We start from the raw sequence: 14204 nt of genomic DNA on the forward strand, positions 1-14204 counted from the left end.
CGTAACCAACCTCGGCGCGAGTAAACTCGCACCGCGCTTTATTGGGTCATTTACGGTGACTAAGGTTATTGGCGAGGCTTACACACTGGATATCCCCACGTCGCTGCGGCTACATTCGACATTCTACGTCGGACGACTCAAGCAATACCTGCCCGCTACGATTCCCCACTGATCTTAGTCTCCTGAGCCGCCGGCGCATATAGCGGCCGCCCCGCCCGACGCGCGCGCCGAGTCATCGCGCCATTCACACCAGGCGCCTGCTCCACCGTCCCGCTCTGCAGACTACCGTGTACCGCGCGCTCAAGAAGCCTCGCGCGCGCCAAGAGTTCCCGATTCGATTGACGAGTCTCAGTCGCAGTCCTCACGGCCTTTGCAGCCGCGTCCTGGGCCTCCTCCGCCTCCTGATACGCCATTCAGAAGCTCCCCGCGAGATTTTCTCGCGGCTTCCAACCAGAACGTCAGTCGTATCAGCGGGACGTCCCCCGCCGATAGTCGACTCAGCTGGCGAGGATCCGCTGGATAGTCGAGAAAGATTGTCGATCACGAAGACCCTCCCCATCGGGTCGGGGCAGCAGCCATGTGTCCACCAGTCGCAGGCTCCCCGCCGCGCGCCGCTATAGGGTACGATGGCTTGGCTTTCCGGCGGACCAAGATACGTGGGAGCCCCGCGCGAATCTCCTTCGCGATGTCCCGGATGTGATCCAAGAGTACGACACCAGTCTTCCTGCGCCGGAGTGCGCCGCGAATAATCACGCGGCGGCCGAGAACAAGATCTCCAGTCTGCGCGACCCCGCGAACGTAATCGAGAACGACGCAGCTGGCGATCGCGCGAGCGCGACCGAGAACGACGACCCGAGTTCTCGTAATCCCAACGGAGCGGCGGAGATGCGCTTCGTCGAGATGAGTGTCGGCGCGAGCCGGCGCGACTAGTGGCGCTGGCTTTTTCGGACAGCGAGCGACGGAAACGCTGGATCCAGGCGTTCTCGCGATCACTGAGCGGATGCTCGGCGACATGGGCTCTCCACTCGTCCGTAGTCGGGCGAGACGACACACACCTCCTGCAGCCTTCAGCAACTCGCACGTAGCAGATGCGGTCGTCGGCGTTCCAAGCGCTGTCGCAGATTCGTACGCGCAGCTCGCCCAAGGAATGGCCCCCGATGATTTCTTCCCGGTATGCGATGCAGTTGACGAGTTTCTCTTCCTGCGCTTGCGTCCGGGTCCAGCGCCGGATGAAGGCGCACCTCGACTCCTGCAGCGCACTGTGGTCGACGCCGTCCACCGGCTTCTGGCGCAGCGCACGAAAACGCCGGAAGAGGTCCTTCATCTCGTCCAGGGACTCCGGATCTTGCGCTCCGGACATGTCATACAGGGATCAGGGTCTCAGCGCCTCGTCCATCACGTGGGTGCCGCGTGCCGCGGTCGTCGCGCTCGTCAGCGACGTCGCCGTCGCTGGAATCTGCTGCTGTTGCTGTTCCGTCGTCCGCTCCTGTTGTCTGCTGTGCAAGTCGTGTTGTACTTCTCCTGAGTGGCGCAGGATCTGTCTCGTCCCCGCCTCGTTCGTTCCTGTTGGCCACGATTTTCTTCTCGTTTCCCTTTTGAGTGATTTGTTCTCCGCCCGTCGCTTATGTTGCGGAAGTGCAACTGTAAGAGGGGGGTGATGTAGTGGGCCACGCCATTACATAAGTAGGTAGATTTATATTACAAAAGTAGGTGCAGCAGCACACGGCTAGCGTGTGCTGAACTGCCGTCATCCTATTGGTTGATATATGGGGAGACAGACCCATTATCAGCCAATAAGGGGTTGACGTGTATTTGAGTGGTCAGGGCAAGCTGCCCTGGACCTAAATAAAAACAGAGTTGATTTCCTTCAGACTAAGCACTTGGTTTCACTATCGCGGAGCTTGCACGCTTCATCATTATTACGTGTAAGCTAGTAACGGACACTCTAGGCCCGTTACAGAAACATGACTCGAGCCCTTCCACATCCCGGGAAATGAGGCGGCAGAGGTTATTGAGCATGACCTGAATACATGAATCTGAACCGCTCCGTGCCGATCTCTGCTGGTGTGTGCAAGCCAAACTCCGGCTGTTTATGGGATCGGCTGGGCCATCCTTAGAGCAAGGCTGTCAAGAGCGGCCTGCCAGCCCGCATCGTGGTAGTCGACAGCACACAGCACGCTCAGACTCAGAGAGACTTCGCCACCAGAAAGGTGAGTCCAATATCAGATGAACCAGCGATTGGCCGAGAAACCGGCTGTCGTGAAGAAGAGTGAGCGAAACTCTCTCGGACGTTTTGCTATCACGCTCCATATTTGCCAAGATGAAGCGTACCCCCCCCTGGCAAGAAAGCTTCCATACTACCACAGTAGTTGTGCAGTTTAACAATATTTTGGAGTTTCCAAAACGTGCTTAAAACTTTCAAAGCTTATCGGCTAAGTGAAACTGTAGGGCAAACTTCCCTCAAACAACCAGCACAATGGAATACGCGGATCAATCTGCCAAACACCGAAGAGGAAACCAAAAGAAAAGACAAAGATAGCATCAAATAAATTGCGGTTGCGCAATGAGAAAATTCTGGGCAAAGTAGCACCGATTATTTACAAAAAAATGCAAACAACCTTAATAAGAGTCAAGTGCAAAAGTGGCTGGCAATATTCCACCTCAACGTGAACGTGTAAAGGCTGTTACCCTATAAAGAAGTCCAGCTGAATAAGCGTTGCTTACACCTCATATGCCCCTTTATATCGGATCACATAGATTAAGATACATTTAACAAATCACAAGGTCGCTGTGTTTTTCCAATGAAATTTTATGAGACGGCCCCTTCGCTTCATGAGGAGACTTCTGCAGAAAAAGGAGAATTTGTCCAATGCAGACTCATACTTGCAAGTAGGTGCACCAACATGTCTGTCAATTGATTTTGAGCGACACTCTTGTCGCTAGCGCTGCTGCAAATAACAATTAATAAACGAGATAAACAAACTCGGAGGTCATTCTTGTGTAAGTATCGTAAAACCTTATTTGTTCTATTTGTAAAAGAAATACACCATCATCTAACTAATCAGAAGCAACGATTGTGCCTCAACTTTTTTAAAACGTTCCCTGATACAAAACGGTCAGCTACCTTTACAAAGTCGACTTAAACTGAATCATCACTACAAAGCAGTTAAATAGCTGAAATCGAAAAAAGATCTACCCGACGGTGAACAGGTTTGCTTTTCTAATGTAAAAAAGGCTTTCCTGCAAATTATCGCAAAATAAAACTAAAACAAAAAGCATTCAGAAGTTAAATTATACAAGAGCAAATAGTTTACAATAAACCGGAAGGCTGAATGACAAAGCTTCATGTTCATCAAAGTGGAAGGCTGTTGACGTGTAGTATGCATCCCCGACGTAATGTGCTATTTCGAAGTCACAGCAATGCTTTTAGAAAGACTTCCGTATTATAAACTAATCGATGTATCGACTACAAATCTTCAAATATTAACGAGAGGATCGGGATCATTGGTCCTCACTTCTTCTTTTACTCAATCTACCACAAGCTTCTTCTCCTTCAATATTTAAGCCTTTCTAAAAGAATAGGTCCAACCTACCATGCATTCTCGCTGTCCCCTGCTATCCTGCGAACCCCTTACTTCAGCACAACTACCAGCCAAATTCTCTTTTTCACTGAATGTTTGTGTTTTCGACATATGCTTTCAAGATTAGACAACGCCCGTAATACGTCACGCACGTGCATGCATTCACGCTGTCCTCCGCCGTCCTGCGAATTTCACAACTACCAGCCAAATTATCTTGTTCACTGGATGTTTGTGTTTTTCGACACATGCTTTCAAGATTAGACACCGCCCGTAATAGAACCGTCACGCCGGAAAAGCTGTTTCGGACACTTTGCCACAACAAACCACGCACTGAAGCCTGCCATTATCACAGCGTCTCTCAAAGTCACAAGCTCAGGGGTTTCAAACTAGCCATGCGCCTCTACGCAGTAATTGCATCAACAGTCCTCATCCTTTGTTGTATCAATGCTACTACGGCGGTAGGCGAGATGAAGGGATATGCTTCACTGCGATCAGGCGAGACTCCGACCTCTACTAATATTGACGAGAAGGGCGGCAGCAACAAGCGATTGTTGGGATCTGACAAAATGACGGAGAGCGAATTTGCGAGTGACGAAGAGAGGTCGCTCCGACTCCATCTGAAATTCAGATTCTGGAAACTTATCGGAATGCGGCCCAAACATGTCTATTACCATTATTTCGGTGATATGAGCCCTATTCTTGCTGCGTCCAAGCCAAAGTTCCCGGTCTATGAGCAGTATAACAGCTGGTTCTGGCGTTCCAAGCCCAAGAAGTCAGCTGTTGCGTCGGTGCCGTAACTGACCCCACACGTCCCACCAAAGGTAATAGCAAACCAAGAAAATGGTCCTTTTGTTCCTAGCAGCAACACTAAAATTTGTTGTATCTTGGACAACGGAACAGCTCACACACTGCTCTTTTAGCGCAATTTACGGAAATAAAACTTTTTTGTAGCCGTCTCTGCCTATTTAGAACGCTACGCTCGTGCAGCTGCTGCAGCTCCGAGTAGACGTGGGGCACCCATCAGTATTACCTTAGCTCCATGCTCACCTCCTTCTTGTCTGTGTCAATATCCTCGAGCTTGTAGAATGATAAGGTCGCGTAGGTGAAACATCTCTCAGCATAAATATCCTTGCATAATTGTACTGTACTCCAATACTGAAATAAAACATAAAATTCAGTAGTACATGTACTTCAAACAAACTTGATGTTTGAAAGTACCGGATTGAATTAAACAAATTATGTCGCTTCACAATGTTGAAGCATATATTCACGTAGGTACGAGTGCTCATTGAAGTTAAATACACGAAGAAACTTTTCCCACAACTCATTTTTCAGAACCACCTAAATGGGCTGGGATTACGACTCTTCTTCAAGCTCGTCCTGTTCTGACAAAAGCACCGACATGGCGTTCGGGGACTCTAGAGAACACAGCAACAACGAAGAAATGCAGGAAGCTGCCACCGAGGAGGAAGAAGAAGATCTAGATTGGCATTACGCCGTAGCAATCGGTAGATGTCGGGGAATCTATACCAGGGTATTACAACTCAATATTCAGAAAATTTCCAACGTTCGAGGAGGCTCGTGAGCTCCTCAACCAGTACGGACTGCAAGTTGACCACGAGTATGAACATTTCGATGGCTCCAGACTTTGGTTTGCCTATGCTATGAACAGTGGGCACGGAAACTTCCCGGACCCTGTCCACCCCAGTTCTATTGTGGCATTCTGTGGCGGTAGTGCACTTCGGAATGGGGAACCGGATTGTAATGCAGCGTACGCCTGTATTTTCCCGCATAACCGAGATTGGGACGTGGTAAAATCGGTGGAAGGACCATGGCCAACTAGCAACAGGGCTGAGTACATGGCAGCTTTAGCTGCTATGGAACGGGCTAATATTCAGGACAGCGACAAGAGGAAAGTGCTGTTCATTTACTCGGATAGTAAGCTTCTAATTGAGTCAATGAGTAAATGGATCTATCGATGGCGCAACAATGGATGGAGAACGGTCGACGGATTCGAAATCCAGAATCAAGATCTGTTGGAGAAGCTGATGGAGGCGCAAGGTAATCGACGAGTGCAGTGGCGAAAAGTGAGAGCGAACTCTGCAAAGCGCTATTGGGACTCGTTTTGGAATGATATTGCGAGAATCCAAGCACGTCAGGTGACACATGGAATCGAGAACGACTAAACTAGTGCATGGCTACATGCTGAACGGTGAAAGCCCCATTACATTGAGTTTATTAAACATTTACTATGTCATTGGCTGTAGTCTGCGTATTTGCTCACTCAACGTCACACGTTAAGCAGCTTTATCGACGACATGAAGTCCATTAAATAACTTTTTTAAAAGTATTTTTGCATTTCTGTTCAATTTTTAGCAATTATCTTTTTCTCTTATTATTCTTGAGTAAAAATTGCAAAACACAATTTGTCTCGTTATTCATTATTGTCGCTCTACCTTCCGTCAACTGCATCCGATAAACAACTCTTTCCAACGATAATAGGAATTGAGACGCTCGGTGGAGAAACCGCCTTTTCCAACCAACTGACCAACAATACGTTCAGGTTGGATGTGCTGTGTTATACACCTTTTGATAGGCACTGATAATTGTATATCGAGGATGTACAGATGTATCGGTTGGCCTGGGCCCGGAGAGTCTTACCATCAACATATCTGCGATGTCAGCAGGGGTTTTGTGTTTCGTGATCCACACCTTGTACTGCACATTCTGCACTATCTCCGCCAGATTTTTAAGGTCAGGAACGTGCGCAAGCGCCTGAAAGAGCTCTGCCATCTTAACCTCAGATAGCTTGCCTTTCCTGCTCAAATCCGCGTCGATTAGATAATCAGAGAGCTCCTCATCCCCCCTCGCCGCACGATAATCATTCACGAATCAAACCACTGGATTGTCTTCTTGCTCTCATCAAATTTGTACTCGAGTTTTGAAAGACGGAGAAGGTTAAACACGTTTTCGGAATCTTTGCCGAAATGGATCCACATCTTACTCGACAGCTTCATGTCAAGTTTGCGTATTCTCCAAATCGTCTTGTCCAGTTCCGCAAGTTTCGAGAATCCTATCCAGTGTTTAATCGTTCACTCGTCGTGATCGGAAGAAAAGTTTGCGTTGATGACATGCCCAGCTGCTCCTTCATTCGACTTTGTATGCCGAGACGCTTTCAACACGTTGTTGTCAGGTGGAAGTTCGATGCCGACCTCATCGACAGCACCAGCGCTACCTTGAGAACTTAGAGGACGACCAGCAACATCCAGTGCATTTGAGCAGAGATATTATTACTGTGTTCTTGTTTTTCTTACTTGTTCCTGGCTGTCGGCTGGAGTTTTACGAAGGGGGGGGGCGGCTGACCTATCGCAACTACAAATCATGATTTGATAAATGGGGCTGTCTATGCTATTATACAAATGAAGCACTTGTACATGTACTTAATTTTTTTAGCTACCGGTAACCTTGAAACTATAAAGTCAGTTTTATAAAATCGTCGTAAGCGATAGGAACTGGAATTGCTTGTCTTGAACCAACTCTACCCTGTGACATTTGGGCAGAAAGATGTCCGAAAACAAATCTGGCTGACGAAAACTTTTTCATACCGCTGTGCTGACCCAATAATTTCGACTCTACAGTAAGTAATGAAGTAATAGGAGTGGTGCCAAGGCTCGTGAGGTCCATTTAAGACCAAAGATCTAGGTTAATCATTTTGCATGGTAAAAAATAAATCAGAGAGCCACTTTGGTCGCAAACTGTACTTTTTCCGGCGGTAATAAATTGCTCGTAGATCACGATAGACGTCTTCAGGGCGTGCATTTAGGAAATTACTTTACCAACAAAAAATTAGCTCTCTATCTTTTTAAGATGGGAAAACCACATTGCCTGGTAGCGATTTACGGCAAAGGCTGAAAAACCTTTGGAAATAGAAACTTTTTTTTAAGATTTCTTCCGTCACCACTTTGATGTAATGTATTAGGTAGTGCTCGACTTTTGGCGAATCCGGGGTTTTTGGGCCCAATCCAGCTGGAATTCTCAAATCGAGCCTCGATTGCTATTTATAACACCCAGAATCTGATCGGGCTAGAATGCCTCAAACGAGCTGGATTGCAGCATCCATGCTCTACTATAACAAAAGTAGAAGCTATCTGTTTAAAAAGCGAGATACCTTTTCAGCATCCACAAATGCAATAGTACCTCTCGCCGGCGCAAATAATGTCGGCCTCGATTAATAATACGCTCGATCGACATGTTCAAGCTTCGAGGGGCCCAGGGAGTAAACCAAATTTGAAGGAAGCAACATTTTTGCAGGGATATACCATGATGTAAACGTGAACAAATTGTGTCAGCAACGAGACTAAACTACACTGCGGGAAACGTTACTGTCTATATTACGTTTTTTACAAACCGTAAACATGGAAAACGTTTTATTCACGCCGTAAACTTCAAAGTGCCCCACATGATGTGATGTGGGCCACATCACACCATGGCTTGAGCTCTGCAAGCCCTCAAATTTCTGTATAATAGGATAATTGGATACTCTTGTAATGGCGGGATAATATTTCACCTTATAAAATAATCCCTTACTCAGTGAATTGACGATATATATTTGATGAACCGCTGAATCTTATCCCGCCAAGCGGAAGTTGACCTAGTCGGTCAAGAACAACATTCGAGCAGCACCATAGTTTACGTTCGTGCGACTCCATTAAGCGATTCATTAACGAATTATTATCTCTACTGACCGTAAAAACATCAAAGTTTTCATGACTGGCCGTAAAATTAGCATATGACATGACTTGGAAAGCTGATTGGCTAATGATCTTGAAGACGATGTTAAAGGACTATGTTGAGGACTTAAAATAATTTTATGAGGTCGAAGTATTCTTGTCAAAAGCTACTCAGATTTTTACGGAACCTACAGCAAACAATGCAGCCTGGGTCAACGTCTTAGCTAAGAATACTAAACAAACTATCAACATACACGACGTTTTTCTGACGGCTCCGGCAGCACAGTATTTCTACGGAACTACGCGATTAACAGTCGGTCGTACAAAAATCTCTGCAGGTCTCAGAAAAGTATGGATGTGTACGTCCAATCTTTGTCAGTGGCAAGTTACATTATCGAAGAAGAGCAAATTCAAGCTCCCAGATACAAAAACTACATTTTGTCCAGCCAATTCCTGGTTAGTTTCCGATGCTAGCCTTAACCATTCTCCTAGCCGTGATACTGTTTGTAGGTGCTCTATCAAGCAGCTAATGGAGATTTTAAAAGCTCATTAGCTCAAGGTTTGAGCAGCGTTTGAAAGGGTGTGGCAGGATCCGTGAAAACAATCTCCGGTCTCACAACTTCTTTCTGCTTCTTGAACTTTAAACAGCTTGCATCCTTCACATAAATCGCATTCACGCACGACAACCCCTTCGTCTCGCTTTGGTAAAGCCCAGGATGCCAGCGCGAAAGCGGCGGAGACCGGAATAAGTGGGGTACAGGGATCGGAAAATAAAAAAATAAACAGATTGCGAAACTAGTTATGCCGTAATAATCCTTACAATTTGTTCGATCGCATAAATATTATTGTATTGAAAACTATTACTTAAACTTTGGACGCTTGATAAAACTAGACCTCAGTTATAATAACTGCAATACGACCAGGTTCAATCACCAATTATTTTATTGGATCAATATTGTAGTTATTGGTTTCAGATCTTTTTTCCGAATTCTGTGAGTGAGGAATTTGCTACTGAGAGAAACTTGTAGGTCGTCTACGAAATAATAATGGAATAAGATCTATGTACAAACGTGCAACATACTGTCGTACGGCGATCTTTTTGAGTCTTGTCCCAGCCTTAGCAACTTTTACGGTCAGTCATGAAAATTTTGATGTTTTTACAGTCAGTAGATAATAATATTACATAAATTGCTTTTAAATGTTCACTTGGAGCTAAATCACCCATCACGCTAACGTTGTGACGGGGTCACACAGCACCTTGCGCTAGAGGGAGTTGGCTTCCGAGAGTATACAAACTCTCAGTGACCGGCAGTTCACAGGTCCCCTTGTATCGAAAGGGAGCGAAGTGACCAATTTAAGGTAGAATGTAAGGTGACAGTAAGTATATTGATCGGTAAATAAAGCTTGAGTTTGGTACAAACTATAAGTCCCCCATAGAAAAGCAATGTCATTAGCCAATGGTTGACCTTGGACAACCTTGGTACCTTGTACCAAATATCCCGAAGTATGACGTGTCACACTTCATGTAACCAGGGTACACTTAGGGCTACGTACCTCGTTACATCCTCCCCCACTTAGGTTCGCTCTACCGACCAATCAGAATGAAGAGGTGTTTTTTTCGTCACAAACTTTCATTCTCAAAGTCGAAAACCATCGTCTTGGTCGCGCGAGCGCGGCGGAGGCTCACTTCACAGTTAGAGCCTCGAGCAGCAGTCAGTGCGCTCTTCTTCTAGATCTTCCACTTCGACCGCTAATCATGCCTCGTGACACTGCAAAGAGCGGTGCGAAGACACGCTCCAAGGCTGCTGCCGGGAGGGCGCAAGCCAAGAGCTCTAAGCATCACGACAAAGGCTCAGCACTTCAAGAGGCTACTAAGGTGACCTCCGAGGCGATCGGCTTATCTAGTGACGCGGCTGTACGCAAGCGGACGAGCAAGCGCCACAGTCCGTCGCCTTCGGCCTTCCCAGACAATCGTCCGAACCCTCGGCTCGCGGAACGTGAGTTTGACTCTGGCAGGGAGAACAAAGCCGAGTCTGAGAGCACGCACGATGCTTCTGCGGGCTCTACGGGAGGGCACAGCCCAGTGTTCAGCGAGCACAATGACGACAGCGTGCAGTCGCTCGCTAGGTGTCACGGGAATCACAGTCCCAGGTCGTCTGTGCGTTCTGAGAGCCCGGCCGTTAAGGCTAAGGGCACTCCAAAAGTTGGTGGCGACGAGTAAAAGAAACCTCGCCAATGTCTTTCGCTTGCCGAGGGATTTGCGCGTGCTAAGGCCTCTAAAGGCGAAGCCGCCAAGCCCTCTAAGAAGCGTACGGCTTCAAAGTCTCCACTCCGTGAGGAGAAGTAGACTGGGTACTCCCATCGGGGCCTCTTCGATTCCTTGGATGAAGAGGACGAGAAGGAGGAGGAAGAGGAATAGGGTGCTATTCCTGAGCCCCGGGAGATCTCTAACGACCTCGACCAGCACCAGGGGGACTTCCAGGCTGCCCAGCGTGCGCGTGGGGTTCAGTGGTGGCACCCATCAGCCAGGGATCTGCCATCAACTCAAGAGGGTATTGGCCTCCCGAGGAGAGCTCTGGAACTTCTCTTCCTGGAACTTCTCGTCGCTCCTCGTGGCCTTGTTGGCGGCCACACCTTTAGGGGTTTACGAGCGTACCCTTGTCCAGCGAAAACGGCTGTTTGTTGACAAATTTGAGGCAGCTCGGTGTGTGCTTCTCGCGCCACACCGCATCCTTCTTAAGGACCTCACTACGTGTCGTAAGAAGTTCGAGAACCGGGATGGTATCTACCCTCTTTGGGGTTACCTCTGGGTTTCTCCCGAGAGCTGCCCCAACTGGAGTTCTTGTGAGGACATGTTCCGGGCTTGGGTGGAGTCTCTCAAGTACTCACCCACGACGTTACGGGAACTCCATGAATATCAGCTGCTGTCCCGCATCCTGGACCAGCACAACCTTCGTGTTCGTTTCGCCCACATTATCAGCAAGTGCGCGGCTTCTAGCGCTCACGATGAGCGCGGGTACGGGTGTCGTAAGCGTCTGTACCCCGTTCGGGCAAGAAGCCCCGGACTACTTATGAAGCTGTCGCCGCTTCTGTTTCCAGATTGCGACAGGCTTCGGGCAGTCAATCAGGAGCCGTTCAATCGGCTTCCACGAGTTTTCGGAGTGGGCATAACCCCTCCACTTCACGAGGAGCTATCGCTTACCGCGACGCCGTTGCTCCTGGAGGATCCGCTCCGCGTCGTGGTGGACCTCCCCATTCCGGTCAAGCAGGGGCAGAGGTGCCCTCGTAGGAGTATGAGTACTTAGCGCCTCCCGAGCGCCACTCTCGTCCGAGTGCTTCTCGTGCGGGTCCGACACAGGGCCCTGAGGTTGACCGCCTCCGGCAACTTGTCCTCGTGCTAGAGATTGCACTTGGCCTTGAGCCTGGCGGTGATGCTGCCGTCCAGGACGGGATCAGGGCGGGCTCGCTCGTCTTGCGGGCCGCCTGGATCTGTTGGAGCGTGAGGACGCGAGCCTGCATCTGCGAACCGACGGGCCTCTTCGTCCGATCTGGTCGAGGCCTTTCGTATGATCCGACGGACCGAGGCTCTGCTGCCACGTCCGGACTCGCCTTCGGTGCATTCCCAGACGTACGCGTATGGTGCGTACGCGGCGTACTTAACGTACTCGGCGTATGGCTCCGGGGTCAGTTCGTACGGAGCCCCTGCCGCGTACGGTCTTGAACGCAGCTTTGCCGCTCTGACCGAGGCTTGGGTGCCTGCTCCGACGCCTTCGTCGACGTCTGTGGTCGACCCGCGCTTCGAGGAGCTGAGCCAAGGTGGATCTGCGAGCAACCCCCTGTGACTCAAAGTACCGCTTAAAATTTCCGACATAGAACGTCGGGTGCGTCGTCATTGACTTAGGCAGGTCGATGGTGTACGACGCACCATGTCTGGCCAGGACTGCAAATGGTCCGATGAAACGGTGCTTCGGCTTGTTGCTGCCGATAGAGCTGACAGTGTCAAGAGGTAGGTTCATCGTGTCTAATAGCACTAAGCCCCCCACTTTGAATACACTTAAGTTTCCTCTTCCATGTTTGTCTGGGTACTCCTTTTTTCTACCTTGAGCCGCTGCCATGGCATCGAGGACCCTGCTGACAGCGCTCAGCTTGATATCCACAAAGGATTCCACTTGTTTCCGCAGCGAAACTGGTCTCACATCCGAGACCTGGGAGGAAAGGGTTTTCCGAGCCTCTCCCCCACTTCGAATAGAGGAGTCGGTGTCTCCTCAAAGAGTGAGAGGCACTGTTGGGTGACGGAAGCCGTTCAAGTAGAACGGCATGAACCCCTTATACGTGTACACCGCGTTGTTTAGCGCAAACTCAGCAGCTGGAAGCTGCGTCGACCACGTACGTGGTGCTGCCGCGCACACACTGCGCAGGGTGTCCTCGAGCACTCGATTGACGCGCTTTGTCTGGCCGTCTGTCTGTGGATGGTCCGCAGTGGACGTCTGCAGACGCGTTCCCAGTAAAGGAAACAGCGTTTTCCAAAACGCAGTCGTGAACCGCGGGTCTCGGTCCGAGACAATCGTCTCCACGAAACCGTGATAGCGGAACACGCCATCGACGAACAGATTTGCGGTTTGTTCGCCCGTATCAGTGACGGGAACCGGAGCAAGATGGTACATCTTGCTCAGCCGACATGAATATCAAAATTCCGGTGTTGCCGTGTCCGTCGGCGGGAATCCCAAAGATGAAGTCAAGACTCATCGACTTTTAACAGTCAGCCGGAACGGGCAGGCTCTGTAGTGGAGCCGAAGAGTGCCCTGCGGGTTTGACCCGCTGACATGTTTCACATGTTTTAACGTATCAGGCGACCCACTTTACATGCGGATCCACCAGAAGGCCTGAGAGACCGACAGAAAGGTCTTCTGACGGTTCAAGAGCCGCTGGAGGACGCGTCGTGCGCCTCCGCGAGGATATCGAACTTCCGATCCTCGTCGTTGGGCACGACCACCCGTGGAGCTTCATAGGGCTCCACCCGGTAATAGAGGAGGCTATCCTTCAACTCATATCGGTGTAGCCGGGAGCGCTATCGCGACAAAAGCCAGTCGGACTTCGCGTTCGTTCCTGCTGTAAGGAACTTGACGATAGGCGCGACAGCCTCATCGTCCCGATACGCCATCCATATCCAATCATACAGATTCGTTATCTTCCGTGTGATGTGGGCCAACTCGTAGTCTGGACGCCAAGAGAGGGCGTCCGCAAGGACGTTGAGCTTTCCCGGTTTGTACTCGACGCAAATGTTGTACTCCGCGAAGAAGGACAGCCACCTCGCCATACGTTGAAAGAGGTGAGGCGAAGGTGTCGCCGTCCTCAAGGATGCGTGTTATGTGTAGATCACGAAGGGCCGTGTGAACCCGAAACTTCACAAGGGCATACTTCATTGCCAGGAGCTCCTTGTCGTGGACAGGGTAGTTCTGTTCGGCGGCTTTGAGCTGCCTCGACTGGAACAAGATGACTCGTTCATGTCCAGCCGTGTCGGCCTGCAGCAGTGCACACCTGATGGCATAAACGGAGGCATCGCTGACGACGCTAAACGGCTTCGTCGCGTCCGGCAGAGCCAGGACAGGGGTCCCTTGGAGACTGGCCTTGATGCTGTCAAAGGCATCCGGGTGCGCTTGCTCCTAGTGCCAGTCGACGTCCTTTTGAAGGAGGCCCGACAAGGGCTTAGCTAAGCCCTTGTACCCTGCACCGTACTTGTGAAGGTAGTTGGCCAAGCCCAAAAAAACTTATAGGATCGGGGCGTCGGCCATGCTGCTATGGCCTTGACCTTGTCGGGATCCGCCCGAACGACTATGTTGCTTACGAAGCAACCGAGAGCTTAAATATCTGGTGACGCGACGACGCACTTGTC

General features: G+C 49.6%; 2 protein-coding genes across 2 annotated transcripts; both read left to right on the forward strand.

Moving 5' to 3' along the window:
• Positions 1-3973: 3973 nt before the first annotated feature.
• On the forward strand, positions 3974-4378 carry PITG_10244 (secreted RxLR effector peptide protein, putative; the record flags this gene model as incomplete). Its single annotated transcript, XM_002902031.1, has 1 exon — positions 3974-4378. The coding sequence occupies one exon, from the start codon at positions 3974-3976 to the stop codon at positions 4376-4378; it is 405 nt and encodes a 134-aa protein (XP_002902077.1).
• Positions 4379-5245: 867 nt separating this feature from the next.
• PITG_10245 (uncharacterized protein) lies at positions 5246-5672 on the forward strand (the record flags this gene model as incomplete). Its single annotated transcript, XM_002902032.1, has 2 exons — positions 5246-5584; positions 5655-5672. The coding sequence occupies 2 exons, from the start codon at positions 5246-5248 to the stop codon at positions 5670-5672; spliced, it is 357 nt and encodes a 118-aa protein (XP_002902078.1).
• Positions 5673-14204: the final 8532 nt, after the last annotated feature.

Source organism: Phytophthora infestans, genomic scaffold, assembly GCF_000142945.1.
Source record: "Phytophthora infestans T30-4 supercont1.18 genomic scaffold, whole genome shotgun sequence".
Taxonomy (NCBI): domain Eukaryota; phylum Oomycota; class Peronosporomycetes; order Peronosporales; family Peronosporaceae; genus Phytophthora; species Phytophthora infestans.